General features: G+C 43.2%; 1 protein-coding gene across 1 annotated transcript; it reads left to right on the top strand.

Moving 5' to 3' along the window:
- The first annotated feature begins 7,772 nt into the window (after positions 1-7,772).
- Positions 7,773-12,330, top strand: LOC109769196 (uncharacterized). Its single transcript, XM_020327945.4, has 12 exons — positions 7,773-8,159; positions 8,240-8,551; positions 8,640-8,777; positions 8,880-8,969; positions 9,069-9,094; positions 9,189-9,230; positions 9,376-9,447; positions 10,591-10,680; positions 10,752-10,808; positions 10,941-10,997; positions 11,515-11,657; positions 11,934-12,330. The coding sequence occupies exons 1-12, from the start codon at positions 7,966-7,968 to the stop codon at positions 11,988-11,990; spliced, it is 1,278 nt and encodes a 425-aa protein (XP_020183534.1). The 5' UTR covers positions 7,773-7,965; the 3' UTR covers positions 11,991-12,330.
- The last annotated feature ends 2,388 nt before the right edge of the window (positions 12,331-14,718 follow it).

The following is a 14,718-nucleotide window of genomic DNA, read 5'->3' as shown; positions in this document are numbered from 1 at the left end:
CAATGGCAATATTTGAAACTAGTCCCAAAGTGATAGATATTCAAGAGGGATATAATAAAAACTTTCATGAAGATCATTGGACAAAATAATCTTGATTCTTTGTAATAGTTTTGCGATATGGAGATAATAATATGTGAGTCATGTTGGTGAGTAATTGTGCTTTAGTAAGAATATTGGTGTTAAGGTTTGTGATTCGCTATGCAAGCACGAAAGTCAATAGTTATGCAATGAAATTACATCATACTTGTGGTGCATTATTCAGTGTTAGTTATGCTTAATGCTCGCTTATGTGATTTTTCGTTTCTTGGTTGGTTGCTTCTCAATCTTTTTGCTAGCCTTCACTTGTACTAAATAGAAATACTACTTGTGCATCCAAAATCCTTAAACCCAGTTTTGCCACATGAGTCCACCATACCTACCTATATGCGGTATTTACGTGCCGCTCTAAGCAAATTTTTATGTGCCATCTCTAATTTTCAAAAAACAAATCCTTTTTGTGTACTCGTACCGCTCATGAAGCGGCAGGGGGTGGCCAATATTTTCCATGCTAGATGTGTTATTCTCAAGATGAGTGTTTATTCACTTGTCATTGCACGAGAGTATGGCAAAGGTATTAGGGATGCCCAGTCCCGAAATGAAAAATGAATTTACTTTATGTTGTCAAATAATAAATTCCTTGGAAAGTGTTGGTATGGAGGGCACCCGTGGATACGGTTAGCCATGGATTGTGAAGAATGGTGGAACATGGAATAAACTTTATTTTCTGTTTGGGAACCGCCTATGATATATCTAGCATGGAAACTGTTGGGAATTACTCGGTCGTTTTCGTTGACGGGAAAAGTATGCCTCTCAAAATGTTTTTATCTCTCGATTTAAGCTTTGAGCTCTGGCACCTCTACAAATCTCTACTTCCCTCTGCGAAGGGCCTTTCTATTTACTTTATGCAATTTTTATTTTTATTTGAGTCTCCATCTTCTCTTATAAGCACCAGCTAAGGGGCACTATGATCGTACTTGAGCATTGGATGTAGCTAATATGCGAGTGTGTTTCATGAATGGATCAATGATTGAGCATGATGGGCTAGGGATAACTTGCTTTAGTGTTGATATTTTGAAAGACATGGTTGCTTGTTGATATGCTTGTGTATTGAAATCTTCATGTCAAAACTCGACTATTGCTTTGAACCATATAAAAGTCCATATGTCCATGCTACAAAAGAAAAGAATGTGATGAACATGATAAGCAGCATTCCACATCAAAAATTCTGTTTTTATCATTTACCTACTCGAGGAGAGCGGGAATTAAGCTTGGGGATGCTGATACGTCTCCAACGTATCTATAATTTTTGCTTGTTCCATGCTGTTATATTATCATTCTTGGATGTTTTACAATCATTTTATAGCAACTTTATATCATTTTTTGGGACTAACCTATTGACATAGTGCCCAGTGCCAGTTGCTGTTTTTTGCTTGTTTTTTACATCACAGAAAATCAATACCAAACGAAGTTCAAACGCAGCGAAACTTTTTGGGGATTTTTTGGACCAGAAGACATCGAGTGGGCCAAAGAAGTACCAGAGGGGGTGCCCCGAGGGGGGCATAACCCACCTGGGCGCGCCTGGGGGCCCAGGCGTGCCCTGGTGGGTTGGGCCCACCTCGGTGGCCTCCCGCACTGCCTCTTCGCCCTATAAATTGTCAAATATTCCAAAAACCCTAGGGGTAACCCTAGATCAGAAGTTCTGCCGCTGCAAGCCTCTGTAGCCACAAAAAACCAATCTAGAGCCCGTTTCGGCACTCCACCGGAGGGGGAGATCATCACTGGTGGCCATCTTCATCATTCGGGCGGCCACCATGATGAGGAGGGAGTAGTCCACCCTCGGGGCTGAGGGTTTGTACCAGTAGCTATGTGTTTAATCTCTCTCTCTCTCTCGTGTTCTTGAGATGTCACGATCTTGATGTATCGCGGGCTTTGTTAATATAGTCGGATCATATGGTGTTTTCCCCTCTCTATCTTGTGATGAATCGAGTTTTCCCTTTGAGATTTCATTTTATCGGATTGAATACTTTTATGGATTTGAGAACACTTGATATATGTCTTGCTAATGCCCGTGGTGACAATGGGGTATCATATTGATTCACTTGATATGTGTTTTCGCACTCAACTCACGGATTCCCGAGGTGACATTGGGTAATCTATGCATAGGGGTTGATGCACGTTCTCGTCTTTGTTTCTCCGGTAGAAATCTTGGGGCACTCCTTGAGGTTCTTTGTGTTGGATTGGGTATTATGAATCTAAAATTGTTTGATGCATATCGTATAATCAACTCACGGATACTCGCGGTAACATTGGAGTATCTAGGTGACATTAGAGTTGGTTGATGTGTATCATATGGTGTTATTTTAGTACGAACTCTTGGTTAGATCGATCGGAAAGAATAGCTTGATGTTATTTTAGTACGAACTCTAGGATAGATTGATCGGAAAGAATAGCTTTGAGGTGGTTGCGTACCCTACAAACAATTTCTTCTTATGTTCTCCGCTAGATACGAACTTTGGAGTGATTCTTCATCGCACATTGAGGGATGGTTATATGATCCAATTATATTAGCATTGTTGAGAGATTGCACTAGCGAAAGTACGGACCCTAGGCCTTGATTTCAAGCATTGCAATACCGTTTGTGCTCACTTTTATCGATTGCTACCTTGCTGTTCTTATTTATTCAAATTATAAAAATATATTTCTACCATCCATATTACACTATTATCACCATCTCTTCGCCGAACTAGTGCACCTATACAATTTGCCATTGTATTGGGTGTGTTGGGACACAAGAGATTTCTTGTATTTGGTTGCAGGGTTGTTTGAGAGAGATCATCTTCATCCTACGCCTCCCACGGATTGATAAACCTTAGGTCATCCACTTGAGGGAAAATTGCACTGTCCTACAAAACTCTACGCTTGGAGGCCCAACATGAGTCTACAAGAATAAAGTTGCGTAGTAGCATCAAGCTCTTTTGTGGCGCCGTTGCCGGGGCGGTGAGTGCTTGAAGGTATATCTTTAGATCTTGCAACCGAATCTTTTAGTTTCTTGTTTTATCACTAGTTTGGTTTATAAAAAGAAAACTATAAAAAAAATGGGATTGAGGTGGTCTCATATTATTTGTCTTTATAATGTATTTCGTGAAAATGATGGAAATGAAACTTGTGCTCAATTGGTTGAAGAAGAATTCTATAAAATGTTTGACAAAAAATCTTTGAATGATGAGCATGATTGCAATGTTGTTGGTATGAACTATTTGAATATCCATGATGCTAACGATATGCAAAGCCATAAGCTTGGGGATGCTATGTTTGATGAATATGATATTTTTAGTCCCCCAAGATGGTTGAGTATGTGTACTTGCCAAAAAGGCTCCGATACGTGACCCTTTCTGAAAAGATGATGAATTGTAGTTGCAAAGTTGACATAGTGTTACGGTGATGCCACGAGGAGTAGACAGACACCATGTGTGCGAGCAGCAGACGTGTACAGTGCGTAACATGGAATTCTGCATATTTACAGCTAGACATCAACCAGCCCCCCTCTGTCACCTCACTTCTTTACACAAAACTAAGAACTTGACACATGAGCAAACTATTCTATCCAAAGATAAACTTTCCAACACGACAAGATTTGGTGCCCGGATCCACACCTTTTTGCCCTACCCCGCAAAATGGTCGTTGTTATATTTCCTCCTTCCTCGCTTTTCTGGCAGGCTCACTATTTCCTCAATCTTTCACTAAGCATAAAGCGGCAAGCTTTACACGAACGCAAATGCCACACGGCTTCTCCGTGTGTGGCCGTGTGTGGCTCTTGTCGTTGTGGGTTTTCCGAGCTCGCCTGCATCATCCTTCGGCTTTGGCCTATCCCTGATCCGGAACAGAGATATCCTGGGCATATTCTTCCGAGATATACATTGGACGCAGAAAAAAATAGCATTCTTCTTCTTTTGATAATGCCAATGGACACGTGTTCCGAAGATAAATGGTACTCCATCATATTGGCTATGGGTCTTCGCTCAGATATGAGAAAGAAGGATACAACAGAAACGAGGATATAAAGCAGCGTCATTTTTTGGACTAATCAAAGTCGACTAGGAACAAGCGCAAAGAAGCATCAACAACTCGTGAGAACAACATGGCGTGGTTGTTTATTCACATAAAAATAACCATCGTCGACGCTCCTCATCACCTGCTGCAAAAGACATGAACACGTTATTGAAGCAATGGGAGGGGAATGAAATTCACTCGTGAATACAAGTATTGTAGAGCTATGGATAGGTCCGGAGACCTAGGACAAACTTAGGAGTCGTACACATCTTCAACAGATCCCCAATAAATCTCCTTTCTCTTTCCACACCCTTTCTTTCTCAATAAGGGGCTCCCAACAAGGCCTCCTTTGGTAAACAAGATGCAAAAAATGCAGGACCGAAGAAAACATAGACATTTGATAGGTATACAACGTGAAAACTTAGCAACTTTGCATACTTGAGTGTTTGGTTCACCAGAATAGAGAAAATACAACAATCCTAATAAACATAGTCAAATCAAAGTCAAACCATGTGAAATGTTATAATTAGCATATTGTTATGCCACTAAGATTCCCACTCTCGTTATTTGTGCGTAAGAAATGTCTTCTATTTTTCATTTGCTATATTCCTTTGAACCAAAGGTTTGAATAGTGCCATCATAGGAAAATTTCCTTTTCCCATGCATTTCCTCCGCTTTTCCTTTGAACCAAAGGAGGCCTAAGATTTTTCAGGTTATTTTTTTTGCGGGGTATTTTTCAGGTTATTAGGATGATTGCTTTCGCATGTCCCCAGTAATCTAAACTTGCATATTATGACATAGGCATCCCCATATTGCCATCTCTGGGCCCTCTCGGTGTTACGGTATCCATCATCGTCTAGCCAGACATAGTGTGATTTGATCACAGGGATGCCGGAACACAGAAACGAGAAAAGAGAACAAAACCGGTAACGAGGTAACTAGCATAATGGACAAGTTGTTGATCCACGGGGATGCAAGTAAATCTCACCTCGGGTGTTAATATATCGTGAAGCAACAGGAATAGCAAACAGCAACTGGAGGTTCACTCGAATATTTATTCGTGTGGGTATAGGGGTCGATATGGGTGTCCACGACTCCGATGTTGACCATTGATCAGAAAGAGTTCCGGTCATGTCTATACTTCACCGAACCTATAGGGTCACATGCTTAAGGATCATCTATCTGCTGAATACTAGACAGAGAGTCTGAGAGAAAATCACCGGAAAAGTTTCAAACACAACGATACGTTCGAAGAGGACGCCGGAATAGTTCCGGTAAAACTGAAAAGTTGTTTCAGGGGATACCATTAAGTCAAATTGGTTTCGGCACACGCCTGATAATTCTTGGAGGGTGCCAGAATCATTCTGGAAACTTCTGGGAATTTTTCGAGATAAAAACCGAAAATGTTCCGGATTTGCCGAGACCGGTTTCGTTGCTTTTCGTAGATGAAATTCACAAATCCAAAATTGTTTCGGAACGAATCCAAAATGATTTTAGTGGGTATTGGAACTATTCTAAGACCCATAGAAATATTTCCGGATTTAACGGATGCTGAAAATGTCGTCATAAATAGTGAAATTAGCTTTATGGTTACTTTATGGAAAGCCACCTTTTTGGGGATTGCCCCAAAAGATCTAGGGATGCCATGTAAGGATGGGAACCCTTTTTTTTGGGGGGGGGGGTCCCACAAGGGTTTTCGACGTCCAAGTGGGGCTGCTCCATGGAGCCCCACTTGCTTCCCCATAACGCCCTTTATGTGTGACATAAAACATGGGTATTTTGGGTTTTCCATGTCCCACTCTTCCCCTTGGGTTTTCCTATAAATAGAGGTGGCTATGCACTCTCCACACTCACTCTTTCTCACATACAAGTGCCATTGCAATGATCTGGCTTCTCTCTCCGTCCCCACGAAATAGTTTCATAGAGCCGAAAGGCTGTCTGGGTTCCGTTGGGAACTAGTTCTGGACGGCGAAGCCCTGCCGGATAGATGACACCGTATGTGTGCAACTCTGTAGAGAGATCGTAGTTTCGGTCTTAGTTCGAGAGTGCCTCCCGAAGGGCTGTCTGTGTGACCGTCCGAGTTTCGAAGGTCCTCCTGAAGGGCTGTCCGCAACACCGTCCGGGGGACTGTCCGACCGCCTCTCGGAGGGTTGTCCGAGGGGTAGACGAGGGTATATATCCTCGCGGTTGGGAGGATGTAAATCCTAGCTGCGGGGATGTGCACCACCGATCGTCATCGGCTCTACTTTCGCTGCGCTACAAGTCGGTAACGAAAAGATCAAACCTTGTATGCAGTCTCCATAGTGGTCCTGGGCTGGTGCGTAGGTCGGAAATTTTTTGTTTTCTGCAGCATTCTTCTACAAAGACCTCTCGTGTCTATATAAAGGGAGGTCTAGGGTTCCCCTTGATCATCTATCCTTAGATAGGAGAAACTCTCGGTAGCAACAATAAACACCATTGTAACCCCTTGCACGAGGTATCCCTCCATTATGAACAACCGAAACCAGCAGGACGTAGGGTATTTCTCTTTGGAGGCTCGAACCTGGATAAACCCCTCGTGTGACCTCCGATCCATGACTTCCAGCTGCGCTTGGCCCCCTACCGAGGGATCTAACGAAAATCTGCTCCGTTAAGAATCCCTGGTGATTAGGCAACCAAATGGTTCGGTACCTTTCCTTGGGCCGGCTAGCCTCGTGGGCCGTACGCCCCCGTTTTTGATGGGGATCCACGAGGGATTCTGTGCTACCAAACAAGCCCTCAGAGTTTCCCTATCCCATTCATGAAGATCAGCATGCACTACCGCCTTCGTCCAAGCCCTGCTAGCTTGGCTTTGTCCCATTCTGTGTGAACAACTTCATCACAGTTTCTCCCTTAAGCCACCGTGCTTCAAATTTCCTACAGCTCCACTTCCTGAATTGATTACCGTTATAGTAATATGTATCCAATAATAACGGCCAGTGATTTGAATGTATATGATGTTTATGGACAATCGCTGCCAATGGGAATTTTGCCGACCAATATTCATTGTAAACAACTTGATCAAGTTTCTCGTGAATATAGATGGGAGAGCTTTATTGAATATCATGTATTTTTCTTTCAGTATTAGAAGAGCGCATTTGTGATAGGGCCGTTGCTTTTGTATCCTAAGGTTGGTAGTAAGGTATTGAATTTTAAATATTGATGTGCAAAATAAACTAAACATTTACATGTCAAAAGCATCTTGATGCATATAAAGAGTGATTGAAGGCATCAATGACGGGCATTTTATGGATTGATATTGTCCATATTCATGTATGTTTGTGTGTACTATACATGGACATTCATCGTTTCACGCCATGTAAAATTTCCTATACGCCACAATAGGCGCAAAGAAACCTTTCTTCAACTACATGGCGGTGGCTATTTCAAATCTTTTCATCTGTACTAAGTATTATATTAGTATATTCTATCAGTATATTATCATAAGCTTTTGTTGATTTTTTTTAAATAATTGCCTGTTAACTAGTACAGTAGGATGCATGAGGAAATATCTTCATGTATGATGCACGTTCACGCTTATACGACAATAAAAGCTAGAAATGCACGTGCATTTACCCAGTATATAAAAAGAAAATTATGGGACGGCATCTTCCGGCGTCGGCTAATAGAAAAATATTTGTCCCGAGCGGGAGCTGCCAAGAAGAAAAGTTGTCCCGGGAGCGGGCACCGGGCACCGGGCACCGGGAGGGGGGGCGAGACGCCCCGGTTGAGGAACGACGGTTGTGGGTCCCGCATGCCGTCCCGTCATATGCAAGGCGTCGCTCCCCCAATTCCAAATCGAATCCTCGCGTTTGTTCCCCCAAATCCCTAGCGAGGCTCTGTGCTGCATTCGGCGCAATGGGACGGAAGGAGATCATGGAGCTCGGCATCGGCGGGCCGAAGGAGATCCTGGACCTCGTCAGCGGCAAGCCGACGGAGATCATTGGCCTCGGCAGCGGCAAGCTCCAGGACTATCCCTTGGTGAGGCGGCTCCGCAACCGGCGGCTCCTCACCTACCTCTGGCTCCAGGGCTTCGACGCCGCCTACGACAGGTACGCACCCCCGCCCGCCCGCACGCCGGCCCGCCGTTTCCTTGCTGTTTAACGCAACCCCTGCCGTGTACGCAACGCAGCGTTGTGCATGAGTCGGGTGTGCAGATGAGCAGGCTACATCTGCGGCAGCTGCTGATCCGGGGCCAGTGGAGAGAGGCCATCAAGTACATAACGCGCTTCCTGCCGCCGGCCGTTGACCGGGGCGTCGAGACCCGTTCCCTCCTCATCTTCCTCCACGCGCTCTGGTCCCTGGCAAACGTCGCCGGGTGCTCAGCGGGCGGCTTCGCGAACCAGTCCGTGCACCGCGACCTCAGCTTCCTCAAGTCCATTTGCAGTCGCAGCGCCAAGCTCGCCTCCATCCTCCAATACACACTCCACTCGCCGCAATTTAGGTACATTACGTACTACCTAATATATTATTTCGAGACACTGTTCTAGTACTTGTCATTGTTGAGCCTCAGATCAATCCTGTATGTGTAGGGCGTCCCTGAACTGGATACTGGTGAGGGAGAAGGCATCGTTCATTGCCGATGACTTGGCTCTTGAGAGTCCTGAGTTGAGACGCAAGTTGCTATTGCCCGGCGGCCCAGGTCTCCCGCAGGACTTGTTTCCCATCAGGTGGGTTCCTGTATTCATTCATCCAATCTTTCACTGTTCGAGTATCAACTGAGTACATATCAATCTGATATCCCCCATATATGATCATTTTTGATTTGCTAGTCCCCTTCGTCCAAGGCGCCACTGGACGCAACAATTCCCGCGGCCAAAGCCGGAGGCTATTGCCAAGTGCTATCTCAAGAGGAGGAGGAGGTATTTACAACTTGATTAATTATCATCAGATGAAACCCAGTTCCACAGTGCTGTCTCTGAGTTTCACTTGCATTCACACATTTTCCTTGATTCTTGCAGCCTGCCCTCTGCAAGCCCACTTTATGGTATGAACCATCTTGGCATAATATCAACATCGACCCCTCTCTCCTTACCTCAGCATATGTGCGGCAGTTAATGTTTGAATGTTTTCAATTGCAGGATTGCCCGATAATGCAGTCAGCCGGGTGTCAGATCTTATTGGTAAAAACTAGTCCCTGACCATCTAATTCCAGTTTGTAAACAACATATCTGATAATATATATTTTTCTGCTGTTGCTTTGTCTGCTGATATCTCTTTGATTATGTGAGTTCGTGTGTGCTGATAAACTCACTTGATAACATTTAGAGGGGTGTTTAAAAGCCGGTAAACTTCCAGAGCTCCATCGAGGGAACCCACTTCAATCAAATGCAAAGGAAGGTAATTCAATTAATGCATAGTTCTGTTACCCTTAGATTACACTGTACAAAGTTAGATTGGGGCATTTATGTAACACATCTTACTTTGATGCCTCGTACTCCCTCCGTCCCAAAATAAGTGTCACTGATTTAGTACAACTTTTGTCACTTTTTTGGGGACGGAGGGAGTATCTTGCTTGTCAATTTTCTAGTTTATGTTTGTTACAAACCACTGTCTCTGCTCTTACTGTACATATTTTATTGATGTTGCTTTTGAGTTGCTAGGCTATGTTTATGCTTGGGATATTTCATTGAAGTGGCTCTTACACCATGTAGTCTCAAGCTACATTTTGTTGAGCTTGTCCCTCGCTTTTTTCTTCCTAAGCTCATTGTTTGCCAAACGCCTCCTAAGTTCCGTTTTTTTCTTCTTTTTTTCCATGTTCAGATGTTACATAATGTTATATCACTTGGGCATAGTATGCACATGGACGTATTAATTCATAATAGCACTCACATGGAGCAGCCTCCTCAAAGCTGGACGTTGTTCTATGTTATCACTTATCAATGCCTGGCAACCTGCATTTCTAACTGCTCAACTGAGTTAATCTATGAAATCATACTTCTTTTGAAATATTTAGATGTGCTAGTGAGGATCTGTTTCTACCATTGATAATGTGATACATGACATGATATGCTTTAGAAGATTTAGGCTAGAAACATCTCCCCTAAGTCTTCCATTATGTTGCATACTAATTCTCATTCGTGCACTACATACTGGGCTTCATGTTGATTGTTGTATTTTTAAGTGCCCACCTCATGCTACTTCTAACGAACTTGTAACACCTCTGGTACAACACTTCTGCAAACCATGTTTGGTACTGTGACGAGTCCTGCTAAAAACACTGGGACCTTATCGTTTAGTTGGAACTTGTAACAACTTTTTTAGAAAATGTTCAAATGTGCTAGTGAGGGGCTATTTATATTATACCATTGATAATGTGATAGATGAAACTATATGCTTTAGAAAATTTAGGCTAGAAATATCTCCCCTTAAGTCTTCTGTTATGTTGCATAATAATTCTCATAGATGCACTACTTACTGGGCTTCATGTTGTTTGTTGCATTTTGAAGTGCCCTGTTGCCACTTCTAACGAACTTGTTGCAGGTGCTTCTGGGACTTCACTTCTGCAGACCATGTTTGGTACTGTGACAAGTTCTTCTGAAAACACTGGGACCTCATCAGTGACAAATGCAGGTAAATGGTTGGAACTTGGAGCACAGTGCTTGGCGGCATGTTGTCGTTTCTAACTGCAAAATTCGTTTCAGGTGCTCCAACTTCCATAGGTCAGCCCTGTCCTTGGTGCTCATCGGTTGCAAATTCAGGTGAAGTTTTTAAAATCTTTCAACCCTAGAATGGTTCAGTGAACACCAAATGAACCAATCAAGGGGCTATGAGCATTGTGTATAACTCTTCACAGGTGCTGAGCATTGTTTATAAGTTATAACTCTTCACAGGTGCTGCGGTCTCACAGCCTATTAAAATCCCTTGGATCACATCTGCGACAAATGCAGGTAAGTTAACTGAATATGTTTTCATGCCATATAGGAACTCCATCTGCACATATTGATACCTGAAATTCTTAGTTGTCACTTGTCAGAGAAACTCCATCACCGATAATAATATTCAACCTGCCGTGTTTTATAACCATCATATTGATATTCTGCTGTCCTCGCACGTCTTGGTTTCTGTGGCAAACTATTTTCCGAAACTGTGGAGTTTTCTTACGCTTGCATTTATCAGCTGTTTTATTACTTCTACTTGTGTATGTCCATAATAGTTGCACGATTGTACTTGCATCTGGGAGCTGATAAGCATTATGTATCACTAATCGAATCATGTAAGTGCTCATTTTTATAGTATAGATCTAGCTAATGTTCCACATCTCATAAAAAAACATAGTCGAGTTTAGCCTCTTGATTTTTGATCTAAAAGGCCCTTCCGACACATTTTGAAATGTCGAGTGTTAAGAGAACATTATGTGTAAAAATATTGATAATACTTACTCTGTTGATATTGATGCTTGGGCAGCCCCTATCAAGTGTTTGAGACAAGATGGTTGGTGTACCAACAGTGCTACTCAAGGTTCTGCTGGAAGAGGAAAGAATTCAGGAGAAGATTTGATGACTTTTGAGGAAGATGGTCCTGATAGGAAAAGGCAACGGACGAAACTGGTAATGCTTGGTATAAATGGCCATTTTTTTCACTCTATAGTTTCCTGCCAGAATATCCATCTAGGTTGCACTTTCACCAGTTCTTTTACTAAAGAATGTACTGGTCCCTGATTTCTTTCTTGCCAAGTACTTGAGCACTCACCAATAGGTTTTACCTTCTCCATTTCACGAATAATATCAGCACCTTTCAAGCTTGGTACTGCGTTTTTTTCTGGCAAAAGTGCAGCTGGCTATTTGGACACTATTAACTTGCTGTGAGTACTTGTTGGAGTGCAGGAGTTGGTGACTGAAGTGGAAGCTGGATCTTGCAGCGCCAACTTGATGGCTTACTGAGCGGGCACTCCATGGAGTCGATTTGCTGCCAGATTGTGTTGGAGCATCGAGCTGTATTATGTTATCGACTTGATGAGACTTGCAAGTCTCCTAGCTAGAATTACGCAAGTTTGCAACTGTGTTTCCAAGTGCTCGCTGTCCTGTGTTACGTTTTAAGTGGATCGTGAATCAGACCTAAATCAGATAATGCTGCAGTGTTATGTTATCATCGACCATGTCAGCTCTTTCGTGTTTCATTTGGAGATCTGATAGATATACATTAAAAACAAATGTTCTCCTGGTGAACGTTTGATAGGCCATGTTGTTAACTCATTCTGTTTTAACATTATTTTCTGAGGTACGGTCTGTTTTGATGTGGGTGTGGATGATGAGTTGCAAAAGTAAAGTACAGGGGGGGAGCCAAGAATACTTGTTTTCTACTCCCTCCGTCCCGAAATATAAGAACATTGCTCAGAAAATATTCTTATATTATGGGATGGAGGGAGTAATTTTCTGTGATTTGTAAGATCTTAGCTTTGCAACCCCAATTTTAGCAGGTGATGATATTTATTGTTTGCTGAACGGGGGGCACGTTTTTTTTACGTGGAACGGGCATGTTGATTGCCTGGACTCTGTAGATGCTGGAAGGTCTGATGCTACGTTGATCACGTGACACGCGTGCTCTTTTTTTCTTTCTTTTTTTGCTTCTGATCTCCAGGGTTGTATATACAGACTTAAAGGCAGCAAGCCACGTGCCAAATGCCAATCTTTGCTCCGGCGGTCCAGCCGATATCATATCAGCCTGCCTATCACGCTGGCAGCAGACCTGCTCAAACCTCCGGCTCGCGTTATCTTCAGCTCCAACGCAGAGCAAGCGACGGCGTCCCAATGCAAAGCACTGGCGGTTAGCCTACAACAACACCCGAGAAGGTTTTGCATTTACGAACTCCTTAATCGTGCGCAAGCTGCATCAGTGATCCCCCCCTTGATTTAATAAAAAAGAAAAAGGAAAACATCGTCTGCCCCTCACATGATCAGGACCAATCGCAAAAATAACCGGCACTTATCTTTTACAGTATAAACAACCCAAAGAAGAGCGTGCGCATGCTATTATCATTCCGCACAGGTGATGATCAATAGAGAATGGCTAGAGCCTAGAGATGATAAGCACAACTTAACCATGGAACACCGAACAAATGCAGGGAAGTAAAGTAGCAACCAATAGCTGATAAGAATCACAGCTTTGCAATTCAAATGATCACTGGAACCATCCATCCTGAACCCAAGTCAACTTCCGGTACAGGTTTTCCATCCAAGGAGAGATAAAACTAAAGAGTGGTCACTGGGACCATCCATCATGCGCCTAAGTCACACTTCTGTTACAAGTTTCCGATCCAAGTAGAGATGAAGCTAAGTAACCGACAGTGTTTCCATCACCATCTGATGCACCAAGAAACCGGTAAAGCAATTTTGCGTTAAAATGCCATAAACATGCATGATGATCAATGTAACTCATCAGGATTCGGATCGGACAAGTTTTCATGAGGCACAGTATTGGTGGCATCAGTTCTCTTGCTGAGCGTCCTCAGGGGTTGGACTCCTTGCTTCTTTCTGATTAGGAGCTGCATTGTGAGGATCCGCAAAGGCATCCAGATCCCAATACAAGATCGTATCATCATATGCACACATATCAGTGAAATTGGCTTCAAAGGAAGGATCAGCGCCAGGATTCACGTCCGAGTTCAGAAATGTTGAAAGATAAGTATCCATATCTGTATGTAGTACACATATAATAGAGGAAGAAACTGTGTGAGAAGAGCACGCAGAGCTCCGTAGGGATCAACACCAAGATCCATGGTTTTTCCCATGGTTATTGCAGGAGAAGAAAACTGTGGGAGGACCATACATACCTATAAAAACATTCCTCTCTTGATGAATATTTGTTTCAAAACAAGTGCTTGTTGTAGGAACTTGCACAACTTCATAAGGAGGCCCATGTGTTGCAGTACTAAACGGTATGTTTGCTGCAGAAGAAGCAGCGGTGGGAGGACCTGTTGCAAGAAAATTGCCTTCATAAGGAATCCCATCTGTTGCAGGATAAGCCTCTGTTAGAGGACCAAACTAGCACGGTTGTTGCAGGACAAGAAAATGTGGGAGGAGCATTCATACCTTCATCATGATCCGCCTGTTGATAAACATTGGTTGCAGGAGCTAGCCAAGATTCATAGGCATTACCATATGCAGTAGCTGCTGCAGGACAAGTCTGTTAGAGGACCAAAATAGCATGGTTGTTGCAGGAGAAAGAAATGTGGGAGTAGCATACAGCATACATACCTACAACATGATCCAACTGTTGATTAACATTGGTTGCAGGAGCTAGCGAAGATTCATAAGCATTACCATAGGCAGTAGCTGTTGCAGGACAAATCTCTATTAGAGGACCAAACTAGCACGGTTGTTGCAGGACAAGGAAATGTGGGAGGAGCATTCATACCTTCATCATGATCCGCCTGTTGATAAACATTGGTTGCAGGAGCTAGCCAAGATCCATAGGCATTACCATATGCAGTAGCTGCTGCAGGACAAGTCTGTTAGAGGACCAAAATAGCATGGTTGTTGCAGGAGAAAGAAATGTGGGAGTAGCATACAGCATACATACCTACAACATGATCCAACTGTTGATTAACATTGGTTGCAGGAGCTAGCGAAGATTCATAAGCATTACCATAGGCAGTAGCTGCTGCAGGAC

Source organism: Aegilops tauschii, chromosome 2 (assembly GCF_002575655.3).
Source record: "Aegilops tauschii subsp. strangulata cultivar AL8/78 chromosome 2, Aet v6.0, whole genome shotgun sequence".
In the NCBI taxonomy this organism is placed as follows: domain Eukaryota; kingdom Viridiplantae; phylum Streptophyta; class Magnoliopsida; order Poales; family Poaceae; genus Aegilops; species Aegilops tauschii.
Note: the sequence above shows the minus strand (reverse complement) of the source record. Positions and strands in the feature narration are given on the sequence as shown.